This window comes from Lynx rufus, unplaced genomic scaffold (assembly GCF_022079265.1).
Source record: "Lynx rufus isolate CCGP_SWC_20201006 ecotype Redwood Valley unplaced genomic scaffold, mLynRuf1.p SCAF_7, whole genome shotgun sequence".
Lineage (NCBI taxonomy): Eukaryota > Metazoa > Chordata > Mammalia > Carnivora > Felidae > Lynx > Lynx rufus.
In genome coordinates this window covers 138,598,059-138,612,616 of record NW_025814889.1, presented here as the reverse complement: position 1 = coordinate 138,612,616, position 14,558 = coordinate 138,598,059, and the positions used below count along the sequence as shown (strand labels likewise).

General features: G+C 60.0%; 1 protein-coding gene across 1 annotated transcript in view; it reads left to right on the top strand.

Moving 5' to 3' along the window:
• The window catches only part of CELSR1 (cadherin EGF LAG seven-pass G-type receptor 1), a 138,367-nt gene that overhangs the window by 87,154 nt on the left and 36,655 nt on the right, over positions 1–14,558 (top strand). The window contains exons 6-9 of the mRNA XM_047066419.1: positions 8,089–8,246; positions 9,283–9,446; positions 9,892–10,017; positions 11,401–11,567. Coding sequence (XP_046922375.1) covers positions 8,089–8,246; positions 9,283–9,446; positions 9,892–10,017; positions 11,401–11,567 — 615 coding nt within the window. The remainder of the gene's footprint in view (positions 1–8,088; positions 8,247–9,282; positions 9,447–9,891; positions 10,018–11,400; positions 11,568–14,558) is intronic.

Below are 14,558 nucleotides of genomic sequence, written 5' to 3'. Positions count from 1 at the left end.
ACAGGGCTTTGCAGGAGTGTGTGTGTGTGTGTGTGTGCACGCACACGCGTGTTAGTGAATGTGAGTGCGTGCGAGTGTGCACATTTCCCATAAGCCCTTCTTCTCTCTTTGTCTGAGGTGGCTTTTTGGAAAGGTGACCTGTGGCCTGTAAATCCGTGCATTCTAAGTGACCTGGTCATTGCTGAGAGCTGTCGTCCTTTCTCTCCTGGGAGGAGTGGGTTGAGCGCAGAGCCTGCCCATGGGCCCGGGTCCCCTTCTGCGTGTGCCCCAGCAGGCCCGGGTGTGTGGATCCCACGTGCGGAGTGACGTGAGCTTCTTATCTAGTGCCTGAAGGTCCCCCCAGTTCGTGTCGAGCAAAGCCCCCAAGAGAAGGAACGTTACCCCAGCTTTTTAAGAAAGTGCTGTTTAAACTCTGGGGACCCCAATTTTAAGCCCTCTTATTTGTCATCGGAGAAAAGACCAGCCTCCGAGCAGATCTGCACAAACTCCCTGGCTCCCAGAAAACCTGGGGAGCCTTGCTGGCCGAGCAGCGGGGGGACCTGCCTCCTGCCAGCAGGGACCGCAGCAGAGGCTCCCGGCCCCCTCATGGACCCCGAGAGCTTTTGTCTGGTGAAGGGTCGGGCTGGTGAGCGGCTGGCACCGTGCCCCGTGGATCTTTTCCAAAACAAAAGTCATCCCCACGGAGATCAGGGGCCCTCAGGAGATGCCGATTTGTATAGAGTGCCGAGCACGCAGGCCGCCTTCCAGCCCTCGGCTCCCACGTTCCCCCGCGTGTTGTGCGTCCGTCAGAAACGCACAGGGTTCCTCTTCTACCTGTGGCCACAATCGTGCGTCAACTGGAGTTAACCACCTGCCCGAGAAACAGAAGACGCTGGTGTGATTTTTTTTTTTTTTTTAATGAAACTCCAAAGCGAGCAGCGGATTCTGACGTTTGTTGGAAATCTTTTCTTTTTAACGCTCCCCAAACAAGAGGAATCTGCTGGCACAGTCCAGCACGTTCTCGGAGAGCGAACAAAGGAAGGACCCCGGAGCTCTGGCCGCTCCGCGTTCAAGCCCTGGAGAAGAATCCGAGGCTTTCCCTGGAGATGCGTTCACGTGCAAGCTGTTGACTGCTCCTTTCTTCTTCAAAGGCGTGAAAAGAAGTTTGTGGTTTTTTTAAAACCACAGGAAAACATACAGAAGCAAAAATACAGGGAGAACAGCCATTTGCGCGGTTTTCGGGCTTTTCTTCCCATCCTCGCCCAGCAGCGCGGCAGCCGCGAACTCTGCGGAGCGCCCCCTTTGCGCCCGGGGTGGTGCCACGGCCTTCGCGTTCATTGTGCGTTTCGTCCCACGAGGGAGGCGCTGTTTTCACCCCTGCTTCACAGAGGGGCCTGGCGGGCAAGGCAGCCAGGTGACTTTCCCCAGTGGGGTCAGGATGCGAACTCGTCGGGGGCTGTGGACGCTGCTGTCCCGTGTCCCCCGCCGGCCTCAGGCCCTCCCGGCTGGGCCTCACGTTGGGGCAGCCAGGCCCGCTCCAGATACACTCTGCAGAGGGGTTCGGATCCACTTCTCCGTTTTGTTCCCCAGTGACCCTAGAGCGGGTAGCTGTGAACCTTGCGGCTCTCCGGGAGGAGCTGCCCGGCTCGGACTGGTACGTAATCCACACCAGGTCACTAGCAGGTGAGGGAGTCAGGAGCGCCTGCCCCCTCCTCAGCCTCGCTGTGGGCAGGAACTTGGCGGCCAGGAAGTGGCCTGCCTGATGTCCCATCAGGTGTGCAGGCAGCCATTTGCTGCCCGTACCCTAGGGGGGGATGCTGTGTCCCCAGGAATAGGTTTCCGGCATCTTTACGGAAAAAAAGCCCAAAATGTCTGGGCTTTTTTGGTCCTTAATATATAGATATATATATATATTTTTAAATTTTTTAATGTTTATGTTTGAGAGAGAGCATGAGTGGGGAGGGGCAGAGAGAGGGAGACACAGAATCCGAAGCAGGTTCCGGGCTCCAGGCTCCGAGCTGTCAGCACAGAGCCCGACGCGGGGCTCGAACCCACAGACCGTGAGATGGTGACCTGAGCCGAAGTCGGATGCTCAACCGACTGAGCCACCCAGGCCCCCCTGTCTTTTTGTCCTTAATATTCAACTCAAGAAGTATACATTTTACAACTTACTTTTGGGAGACCTCGGAGTTTCGGCTGGCAATTTAGTCGACTTCTTAAAGCCGTTGAACAGGCCCCTGCCCCCGGCCCCCCCCCCCCCCGGATTGCCAGGGCAGATGAGGTGGAACAGGGGAGTGAGCCGTGGCTTCGGGGCCGCCTCCAGGCCCTGGGCCGCTCACACCGGCCCCGCGAGGGGAGGCAGCCCGGTTCTCGGCAAACAAGCCGTTTTGTCCTCATGGAGACGCCGAAACGTGTGCTGAGGTCCGGAGACGCCTGGCCAGTCCTGTCACCTTGGGGAAGCTGGTCTAGTCAGTGTCGCTCTTGGGTTCCTCGCACGTTTCCGTGCAGATCCGGGGCGCAGGTGAGTCCGCTCACTGTGCCTGACGTGGCCGCGCCCTGTCGTGGGATTCAGTACGAGTGGGCACGCGAGGTGACCGCAAGCGGTTGGAACGTCGGGGTGAAGCCGCCGGGTCCCTTAGCCTGTCCTTCCCGCGTTCCCCCACTGCCCCTTTCCTGTGCACCGTTGCACGTGAATCCCTGTAGGCTGGTCAGCAGCACTGCCCTGGGGTCCACAGCTCCCGTGTGCAGGCCTGACCAGAGAGCAGGTGTCCTGGGAGGCGGTCCTGGCCCGCCCGGGGGGGGGGCAAGACCCAGTTCACACCCGCGTGTTACGGGCGGAGCTGAGGCTCGCCGTCTGGTGGCTGAGCGGAGTTCACGCAAAGCCCCGCGGGGAGGATCCTGGAAGCCTGGGCCGGTGGGGCTGTGCTCGGCAAGCCCTCCCGTCCGGTCTGAACCTCGCTGTGTTTGAGAAGCGACGGCGGGGTACGCGTTCGAGGCCGCGTTTTGACTTCTCGCGACGTTCCCGCAGCCCAGCCGCGTGTGAGTTCTCTGGTGCAAACTTCGGTTGGTCGTTCCTGACACAGAGCGGGAATCCACTCCGTTCCCAAGCCTGGCCGCGCCAGGTATCTGGTTTCGAGGAGCCCCCGCGCCGCCTTCCCCTGCAGCCCACGTTTGAAACTGAACCCCACTCGCCTCCCCGATGAGGAATTGTTTGCAGCGGGTTAAAAGGCTGTAGAAACGTGAGCGCTTTGTAAGGACCAGACGCTTTTGTACACGCAGGCAAATCTCCACCGGCTGCTCAAGAACATCTGGAAGGAAGCGTGGGGGAGGGTCTGCACCCAGCGCAGAAAATAAATTGAAGGGAAAGGAAGAGGGACAGGACCCTAAGTGGTGACTTCGGTTTGGGGGACGCCGGCCTTCGCCCAGCCTGTGTCCAGCCCCTTTGGTTGTGAGAATCATTGCCACGAGGCGTCTCTATCTCCCGGGTGTTTTTCTTCTGTGCAAACGGGTGGCACACTTTTAACGATTCTTAGGAGTATCCGGGCCGTTCGTTTTGTCTTATTGTCTCTCTCGTCCCTGTGCGCCCTTCCGTGCGCACAGAGTCTCAGCGCGCTCTCCTCTGCCTGTGCCCGATCCCCGCGTCAGCGCCCCGAACGAGCGGCTCAGACTGCTTTGTCTTTTTCAAACGCGACAGGTGGACACACAGAAGTAAGCCTGGTGCTTCCACGGCCCTCCGATTTCCTTCCCACCGGGGATTCCGTCGACGTGCCAGCCGCGCGGGAGGGGACGCGCGTTGTCTTCCCCGGGCGAGAACAGATGACCTGAGCCCAGATCAGATACACCTGCTGCTGTCTTTGTTCCGCTTCTCCGTCCTGCCCCGTCACGGCTGCCTGCGCGGTGACGTGCACACGGCCCACCCCGACCAAGCGCTTTCCCTCTGTCACGCGTTTCCCTGCCGGTGACCGTCTCCGCAGGAAGGCCACGCGCTGTCATCCCCGCTTTAGAGACAGAAATGGGGATGGCGCTTCCCAGAGGTCGTCCAGGTAGAGAGTGGCCACGGGGGTCGAGGAGGGTGGAGGCCCGTCCAGAAAACTGGCTTTTTTTCTTGTTGAGATGAAACTCACATCACATAAAATGAACCGTTTTATTTTTTTGAAGTTTATTTTTGAGAGAGAGAAGGAGACACAGCATCCGAAGCAGGCTCCAGGCTCCGAACTGTCAGCACAGAGCCCGACGCGGGGCTCGAACTCACGAACCGTGAGATCATGACCTGAGCCGAAGCCCGACGCTCAACCGAATGGGCCACCCAGGCGCCCCCCAAAATGAACTGTTTTAAAGTGAACAACTCGGGGGGCGCCTGGGTGACTCAGTTGGTTGAGCGTCCGACTTCGGCTCAGGTCACCATCTCACGGTTTGTGGGTTCGAGCCCCACGTTGGGCTCTCTGCTCTCAGCACGGAGCCTGCTTCAGACCCTCTGTCCCCGTCTCTCTCTGCCCCTCTCCCCACTCATTTTCTGTCTCTCTCTCTCTCTCTCTCTCTCTCAAAATGAAATACACTTTAAAAAGTAAAATAAAATAAAGAAAAGCAATAATAAAGTGAACAACTCTGTGGCACTTGGTGCATTCGCAACGTTGTGCAGCCCGCTGTCTCCGTCAAGATGGGAAGTATCTTCAGCCCCCTGAAAGGAAACTCTGTACCCACCAGCGTTCTCTCCCACTTCCCCCCCCCCAGCCCCCGACCCCCCGTGCCTGCTTCCTGTCTATGGACTTGTCCCTTCTGGGCATCTCTTGGAAACGGAATCCTACAACAGGGGGCCTTGGCGGCTGCTTTCCCTCGGCATGTCCCGGAGGTTCATCCGGTCGGTGGCTGGTGTCAATTCTTTGTTCGTTTAAGGCTGAATCGAACTTCCGTGGAATGGAGAGGCCACGTTGTGATTATCCGTCCTCCTGTTGCCCGACGTTTGGGTTGTTTGGGCCTTGTGCTCTCGTGAGCAGCACTACCGTGAACACCAGTGAGTGGGTTTTTGTGGGGGTCTCTGTTGTAAGTGTCTCGGGTCTCCCCAGCAGCGGGCGTTGCCAGGTCCTTTAACCTCTGTGTGTAAGTCGTGCGTCTCAAGTCCCCTGCCGTACGGATCTCCTGTACGATGGCCGCCCCCCATGCTCTCTTGGTGTTCTCCCGCCGGGGCTGACCGTGCGGTGGCTGTCGTCACGTGCATTAAGCAGACTGGCGGGCGTGTTAGGTCGCTGTCCCTCGTGCTGCATGTTCTTCTGGGGCAGCCTCGGGAGGGGCGGGATGGTGGGGTTCTCCTGGGCACTTCACTGTGTCTCCCCTGCTGGCCCTTTCAGTTCTTAATCTGAGAATGTGGGGTTCTGTGGCCGAAAGGGCCATCGCTTCTGACCTGACGGCCCCTGGGTCCGGGAGCAGGAATTGAGAAGCAAGTGTTGGACGATGTTTATCGGAAACTGTCTGTTCTCCTAAAAGTCGCACTTGCTGCTTTGATGAAGTAACACCAGGTTTTGAAATCTCTCTTTTTTTTTAAGTTGATTTATTTTGAGAGAGAGAGAGAGAGAGAGAGAGAGAGAGAACAAGAAGGGAGGGGCAGAGAGAGAGGGAGACACACGATCCCAAGCAGACTCCACGCTCAGCACAGACCCCAACGTGGGGCTTGATCCCATAAACCGTGAGATCATGATCCGCGCTGAGATCACGAGTCGGACGCTCAACCGACTGAGCCCCCCCAGGCGCCCCTGAAGCCCGTCGTAAGGGTGGGCTGCTCCAAATACCAAGGTTAATTTTTGCGGGGGTCGGGGGGGGGGGGGAGTCTTTGCCTCGTTTTCCCGCCCATCCCGCGTGGATCCTGGAGCTCTGAACCGGTTTGTGTTTTTGCAAACAGGAGCTCTGCCTCATTAGAGCTTTGCAAGTGTAAATGCCATTTTTGTCTCCAGAGAAGTCTCCCGCCCATCCCCCAAAACGCAGATTATACGTTAAAGATGACTCAGGGCCACACAGCCTGGGGACGGTTCTTCCCCAGGGATGGCAGCTAACACTTAAGCGTCCTATAATAGGCACTTGTGCCTGTTTTCCAAAGCGGGCTGCTGTAACAGCGCGAGCAAGCAGATTATTTTTTATACTCATCTGACTTGAATAACCAAAAGTGAAATCTTTAAGGATGGAGCTTATCAGGTCTCATGATCATCAACTGGTGCAAAAGAAACTGAAGAAGCTTATCCAGGAACTAGGATACCAGGTGGCATTAGATTTACCAAAGAAGGCTTTCCAGGAGACTCGTGTATCTCATTTAATGTCATTCTTGATGTCGCTGTAACATAGTGAGGACAGGTATTCTAATATTTGTATTTCTTAAAGACAGGGAAACTGAGGTTCACTGATAGGCCTTGTGCAGTCAGATGGTTGGCCAAGAGGGAGTGGTAGGCTTCCCCGGCATCACCATGTACAGTGGTGCAGGCTGTGCACTGCCCAACTTGGGACGGGGTGGGGGGGCACCACCAGGGTGAACAGGGCACCCCCTGGCATCACACGGTGTGGCCACCTGGCTGAGCTCCTGTTACCAGCAGCTTCTTTGTCCTGCCTTCTGGTCCAGTGTCCCCCATCGAATGGATGCTTCTTTATTCCTCTGAAAACCTGAAGATTTCTTTTGGCATCCACTGTGTCGTTGTTATTTTCCTATTAAGAGGTACGGAGGTGATTTAGTTAATCCTCTATTATGTTTACAGCTCCTCGTTTCCAATACTGTTGTAAAGAAATACAAGTTTGTATCGTCTTATAAACACAAGCGGATCCCAGAACTCTCAAGTGGGGACACTGGGCCTGTTGGTTTTGGGGGTGATGGGAAGGATTGCTGGGGGCTGGAGAAGGCGTGTGTCTGTGGGGAGGAGGGAGCCGTGTGCCGACTGGGAGGCCTGGTGGCACTACGCGGACCACCAGCCACCCATCTGTCTGCGGGTTGGACAGACGGGGAAGGTGGCCTGGCCCAGCCCGTACCAGCCCTCTGGCCACCTGCTATATTTCTGGAACTTTGAGACCCGCACACTCACGTTGTCAGGCTCCCGGCCTCGCGCTGGAAGGATGTCCGAGGGCTGTCTGGGTGGACGTGCTCAGTGTCCTTGAGGGACAGGCCAGGAGACCGGTGGGGGACGCCCGGGGACAGGGGCGGGGCTGGCTGGGTGTTACTGTCATTGGACACTAACCACAGCTTCCTTGAGAAGGGAACCTGCTTCTTCCAGAAGTGAGCCGGTTGCCCCCCAAGTCACCGATTCCAGAGGAATTCTTGTAACCAGCCCTGGGTGGGAAGACCGTGTGTGAGGCCCGCAGGGACGGCCGAGGGGGGAGGCTTAGGAGGCAAGTGGGGCTTGGCCTTGGGGCATGAAGGGTGGTTGACTTTGGGGCCAGTAAAGGGCATGGGAGGGTCACTCCGGGACGAGGAGAGGCCCCTGGGCCCAGGAGTGACCAGGAGCACCCGGGGGTTCACGCTCCAGGAACATGGAGGGGTGAGCAGGAGCCCGCTCGGGAGGCGTGTGGCCAAGGGTGTCCCAGGGCTTTGGCGTTGGCTCCTGTAGCAAAATACCACAAACTAGGTGGCTTAGGACAACACGGTAATGGAGGCCAGAAGGCCGCGGTCACCGTGTCCGCAGGGCCCAGCTCTGTCAGCGGGCACCAGGGGAGGGTCCCAGATCCCGGTGGTGCCGGGGAGCCCCTGTGCTCCTTGGCCTGCCGACGCAGCACTCTGTCTCTGCCTCCGTTGCCACATGGCGTCTCCCCGTGTGTCTGTCTCTGGGCCTGCCTTACAAGGTCACCGGTCACATTGGATCAGGGTCCCCCCTGCTGTGGCGTGACCCTGCTTAGCTAATTACACCTGCAGACCGTTCATTTCCAAATAAGAGCACGTTCGGAAGCTCTGGGAAGGACGTGAATTTCAGGGCTCCCCGGTACAGCCGCTTCGGGGGAACTAATTTAAACCAAGGCTGTCCACACGTGGCCTGGCCACGTCCTCATCCCCTGCGGACGGGAGGCATGTGCTGGCGCTGGTGAGCCCACCGCGGGCGCTTGAAGGGGACACACTCATGCCTTCTGTGCTTTCTGTCCTCACAGCCCAACATCGGCCGCCTGGGCCTGCCCCACGGGCCATCTGGAGAGAAGGTGGCCGTGGTGACCGTGGACGACTGTGACACGGCCGTGGCTGTGCGCTTTGGCGGCCTCGTCGGGAACTACAGCTGCGCTGCCCAGGGCACACAGAGCGGCTCCAAGAAGTGAGCATCCCCGGGGCTTGGCGGGGGAGGCCCAGGCGGTCACCCCCTGTGACGGCTTCTCCCAGCAGGGTCGTCCAGGGCGGGACCCTGAGGCAGGGCACCTGGGGCCCAGCAGCCTGGCAGGCCCCGTCCAGGCTGGAGTCAGATTCCCTCCCCTTGTTTGGGGCACCTTCCCTCTGACACGTTAGAACCTTCTAGAATAAGTCCTCTCATCAGTTCTGCCGAAAGTAATGGCCAGACCAACCCCGAACGGCCTGGCTTGTGACGGCTGGCTTGATGACCCCAGAGACTGTGGGATCGCTGGCCTCGATCCACCAGGCACGGGTCCCTGCGGTCCGGTGTTGGGTCAGTAAACCTCCCTCTGGTACGTCCCGGAGGTTTTCTGCGGATCAGCCTAACTCGGAAGCCCAGACAGCCCTAAGGCCAGTTTTGTGATGCCGGCCCCACCAGCCAGAGCTTTGCTCGTTCCTGATTGCGTTGCGGTGGAGTATTCAAGAAGCTTTCGACGTCCACAGTTGGGAGGACCTGATCCGTGCTGGGCATGGGAATGAAATATGCCTGTTTCCCCCCACCCCACCCAGCTGTGCCCATTGTACCAAGAAGAAAGCTGTCGCCTGGAGACATTAGACCCCTTGCCCAAGGCTACCCCGCTGCTCGCGTGGAACCAGGGCTCTCGTGTGCTGTGACCTCTTTAAGGTCATCAGAGCCTGGGGGGGGAGGGGTAGTGCCACGATTTGGCATTGACTCGTGCCTGCTGGGCTGCATGTTTGGCTTCGACTGGCCCAGGCAGTGGGTGGGACTCCCGTTTGCCCGGCTCTGATGCAGGTTTGAGGAGTCTGAGGCACAGAGAGACGTGAAAGCCAGTGGTGGCCCCAGAACCGGGACCTGCCGTGTGTGGTCTGACCTGTGGGCTGCCCGCCTCCCCTCCTCCCCGTTCAGTTACGGACGTTCAAGTGGATGGGTGTGCCTGGCGGCCACCGGGATGTTACGGCAGCTTCAGGGCCCCCGACGCTGCCTCTCACCTTTGCCCCCGCAGGTCCCTGGATCTGACCGGCCCTCTGCTCCTGGGAGGCGTCCCCAACCTGCCCGAAGACTTCCCCGTGCACAACCGGCAGTTTGTGGGCTGCATGCGGAACCTGTCCGTGGACGGGAAGAACGTGGACATGGCCAGCTTCATTGCCAACAACGGCACCAGGGCAGGTGCGAACGACCTCCGGGGCGTTGGTGGCCTCCTCCACGTCCTGGGCAGTGACTTCTTCCTAGAGCTGACCACACCTGTGTGCAGCTAGCGGTGGGCCGTTAGGAGGGGGGCCCGGGCTCACGGATGTGCTGCTCTTGGGGCCTGGGCGTTTGGGGTGCCTGTGACACCGCCGGGCTGGGCAGGGCACTCGGTCCCCCGGTCTTGAGCATGTCACCAGGTGACCCGACGTCCCTGGACACGGGCAGGGCTTCCTGTACCATTCCGGGTCTGACCATCGGACTGCCACCAGAGGGTCCCGGCCTGTCCGCCTCCCCTCGGGGCTGCTGCTCACCGGGCTGCTTTCGCACCGCGGGGTTGGCGTCGGGGGCAGGGACCGGTCCCCCCGAGGCACGATCCCTTCACGTCTCCCGCTCTGAGACCGTACCGCGTGCCCTGTGTCCTCAGGCTGTGACGCTCAGAGGAACTTCTGTGATCGGACCTGGTGTCAGAACGGGGGCACGTGCGTGAGCAGGTGGAACACGTATGTGTGCGAGTGCCCGCTGCGGTTCGGCGGAAAGAACTGTGAGCAAGGTAAGGGCCTGGCATCCGTGCCCGCCCGACCTCGGGGCCTCGGACGCATCGCTGTCGGGTGACGGGGCTCACGCGGGCTGGCGCGGCCAGGGCCGCAGCCTCCGATGGCGTGTGCGTCCCCAGGCCCCGGCCTGGCGGGGAGAGAGGGTGGGGATGGGGGGGCAGCAGGAAGCTTGGGCTGCAGGGGGGGCCCGGCTGCCGGCGGGACACGCGCCCACACCCAGAGTTCCTGTCGTGGAGGCCGTGGGGCCCGGCCGGCCGTGGCTGTGCCAGAGTGAACAGATGCCGGCGTTGGATTTGTAAGAGCAGGAAACAGACGGGCCGGGGCCCGTGAGGCTGTGGTCCCCCAGAGGCAGCCGCCAGCTGGCGTGCCCTGTGCTGTTGGCGGGTGCGCCCCACCTGGGGGATGTTGCTCTGTGTGACAGCCGGGGTCTGGAGGACACGGGGCGGCTGGCCGGCACCCCGTTTGTGCAAGGGTAACACACTGGATGGGGTGTTGATCCAGCTCCGTGGTCGCCCCCCAAACATCTGGAGCCCTCGGCTGGCCAGCGGCCTTCCCACCTCTGTGCCCATGACCAGGAAGAGAGAAACAGTGGCCCGCATGCCTGGGCATCGGAGCCCCCCAAGACACAGATGAGGGCTGGTTAGGCTACAGGGTCGAGGTGTTTCTCCGGGAACACGTGTGTGGTATTCACTGCAGGCTCACACCGTCCCACCCACCGGGAGACCGCCCTCCCCACAGCCCCGCCCCCGCCCCGTGGGCTCCCCGCACAGCCCCACCCCTGCCCCGTCGGCGCCCCACCCAGTAGGTGTCACGTAGGGCAGGGAGGTTGGGCTCACCGCGCCCCCCTGCACCCCATCTGCTGAGCCCAAGGATTCTGAGCCACGACATCCAGCCCGAGAGTCCCCCCCCATCATGCCCTGGCCAGGGCTGGAAACCCCCAAGCCCCAGCCTCACTCCCCGGGAAAGTGTCGCACGCCCTACCGGGTGGGCTTCTGTAAGCCGCTGGCTCCTGTGCTCGGAGACCTAGAGATGGACGCCCGAGACTGGCCTTAGTCTTCGTTTGGTTGGTTCGTTTATTTTTGAGATAGAGTGTGAGCAGGGGAGGGGCAGGGAGAGAGGGAGAGAGGAGAGCGCTGACAGCTGAGAGCCCGATGTGGGGCTCGAACCCACGAACCGTGAGAGCACCACCTGAGCCGAAGGTGGGCGTTCAGCTGACCCAGCCACCCAGGTGCCCCTGAGACTGGCCTTTGTATTGCAGTGAAAAAGGCCCAGAAATTTTTCCCTCCCCTCTCCCGGGAGCCCGTCCTGCCCCCCTGCAGCCGGCAACGGTTCTCAGAGGCTCGTCTGATACCTGGGGCCCCGCGTTTCTGTGTCCGCAGTCATGCCTCACCCCCAGCGCTTCAGCGGGGAGAGCGTCGTGTCCTGGAGCGACCTGGACATCACCATCTCCGTGCCCTGGTACCTGGGGCTCATGTTCCGGACCAGGAAGGAGGACGGCGTGCTGATGGCGGCCACCGCAGGCATGGCCTCCAGGCTGCGTCTCCAGGTGAGGGGGGACCACGTCCCACCCGGGCGAGCTGAGTGGGGCAGCCGGAGCCGCCCAGGCAGCACCCCCCCCCCCGCCCCCAGGAAGCACGGCTCCCCGCGCACACAGGCAGGGAACCTCACCCCTGCGCCGCCTCCCTCCAGGGAACCTCACCCCTGCGCCGCCTCCCTCCAGGGAACCTCACCCCTGCGCCGCCTCCCTCCAGGGAACCTCACCCCTGCGCCGCCTCCCTCCAGGGAACCTCACCCCTGCGCCGCCTCCCTCCGCCCGCACCGGCCCGGCGGGGTCCCCAGAGTGAGGAAGAAAGGAAACACGAGCCTGCTTTCCCAGCCAGCCGCACAATCCGGCCATTCATGCCAGGGAATCCGGTGTGCAGCCACGATTCCCCCTGGGGGGATTGATTCCAGCGCTTTCTTTTCTTCCATTATTCCTGAGACGGGGGCGGGGCGCACGGGGCCGGCTGGACCCAGCAGCCCAGCTCCTTGTAGACAGCGGCTGTGGCCTGCGGGCATTTCGGAACTAGAGGGGACGCAAGCTGCACCTTCAGGTAGAGATGGGGGGCCCGGGGCTGGGGTGCCGCGTGCAGGTCTGCGCCCCCGCTCTGCCGGGGCTTTCCTCGACGTCCCGAACGCTGAGTCTCCTCCCGCGTGTGCTCTCTTTACCTTTTTGCAATTTGCTGTGTTGTCTATTTTAAATGTCAGATAAGCAGAGTTCCTAAAAACCTTTTCTTTTCTTTTTTTTTTTAACGTTTATTCATTTCTGAAAGAGGGAGAGAACACAAGCGGGTAAGGAGCAGACAGAGAGAGGGGGAGACACAGAATCCGAAGCAGGTTCCAGGCTCTGAGCGGTCAGCACAGAGCCCGACGCGGGGCTCGAACCCACGAACCGCGAGATCGTGCCCTGAGCCGAGGTCGGACACTTAGCCGACTGAACCACCCAGGTGCCCCTCCTAAAAACCTTTAAGAAATGGTTTAAACACACCGTATTCGTTAATCTCTGTGCCACAAAGAGCTCCCCCTGCATTTTCCCAGCTCCACAGAAATTTCACTTGGAAAAACAAGGAAAGTTATTGCCGTTTGTGGAAGTCACCCAGCGGCCCTGTCAGGCTGCCTTCGTGCCTCTGGCCCAGTGTCCTGGTGGCCGGAGGGAGGGGCTCTCACCCTCGACGCCAGCCTGCGGTTTTGCGATATTCGAGGGCCCAGGGGACCCTGCCACCCGGGGAGCCTGGGTACGGGCCTGCTCTCTCTCGGCTCCTGGTGCCTTCTGTCTACAGTGACGGGGGGAACAGGAGGTTCTTGAGTAAACCCTCCACCTCCGAGCCCCTCGGCCAGGGGGCCACACCCAGGGATTGTCCCTCTTAGAAAGCCCACTTTCTGACTCCTGATGCGGCAGCGGCACGTGGGACCTGTTCCTCGCCACTGCCCTGGGCCCAGGGACTGGTCCTTCCGTCCAGTGAGGAGTGGCCTTAGCTCCCAGAGTAGGCTGTGCTGCGGTCAGAAGGTCAGACGTGAGATGGACCCCACGGAGCGTCCACTCCAATCTCTTTTTGCTCAGCAGAGGCCTAGAGACTCTGGGCTCTGGGCCCCATGGTTCCCTTGTGCCCCGGGCTCTGTAGTGCCCACAGGACCCCCTCCCATCGCCCCTGTGGATGGCACTTGGAAATGGCAGGGGCAGCGGGTGGGGACACAGGCACTGTCCAGCGCCCCCTGTGGGCTCTGTGTCGGAGGTCAGTGTGGGCAGGACCTCGAGGGCTCCCAGTGGACAGGCAGGCCCCAGACTCGCCCACGGATCAGTGAGGACGGGGTGCCAGGGGGCCACGACTAACCCTGTCCGGGCAGGGGGGCTGGGGGCTCAGAGCCCGGACGGAAGCCTCTCTGTCTTCCACCTGCCCGGCTCACCTGCGTCACTGCTCAGCGGCATTTCCAGCGCGGACCCATTCGGGGGTGCTGAAGGGGGTACCTCTGTGCCTCCGATAATTTCAGCTGTCGCTGTTTCTCCTTAGTAACTCGTGACTTCAGAGGTTTCCAGGCAGTCCCAGAAGCTAGGTCCGGGCCAGAACTTGGCAAGCACACTTTTGCCTCAGGATGGCATTCTTCTCTGTGGTTATCTCACGGTGGGAACAAATTAAATTGGCTCTTTCGATTCAGGTGATGAATTGGAACTTGTAGGTTGTCCTTTGGCAGTGGGGTCTCCGTAGGAAAAAAGTATGCTTTCAGGAGGAACAACACTGAAAGCCACAGACTCCCGTATTGTTTGAGTAATTACGTTATGGGTAGCTAATCCAAAAATTTAGGTTTTTTTTTTTTTTTTTGGCCAGGGACTGTGGCCAGCCCCTCCCTGTGGAAGGCTGGGTGGCAAGAGTGGTGGCCTTGGGGGGAGTCCTCCAGACCTCGGTGGCCACCCAGAAGGGCACTCCAGGGCCCGAAGGCCGGTCAGCTGGGCGTTACTGGAATGTTCTGGGTTATTGCCATGTGGTGTGTTTGAACACAGGCCTCCTGCAGACCCTGTAAGCTCTGTGGGGCAGCCGCGTAGGTGTTCCTGGCCTCCGCGGCAGGCCAGACAAGCTACGGAGTCCTCCTGCAGCCCAAACAATTTGGGTAATTGCACTCAGGCGCCCTCGCTTCGCCTGCATTGTCAAGGGAGATAACCTGGCCATTGTTGAGTGCTGCCCCTCTTAAATCCGGCGACAGACCTGAGGTGGTGAGCAGTTACTGTGCATGGGCCTGGAATTCATTCTGTTGCCTTTGTCTGTAGACATATGTTATTTTTATTGTTGATCCACTGGCCTCAGGGTTTTGTTGCAAGGAAAGAGCATAGCCAGGGAGATTAAGGACATTGACTTAAACTTCTGTGGACAAATGGAGACAAAGCCGAAAAAGGTAAAAAAAGTCCTCTTTATTTCACTCTCGATTAAGACCCAAAACCAAAAGGGGCGCCTGGGTGGCCCAGTCGGTTGTGCGTCCAACTTCGGCTCAGGTCACGACCTCACGG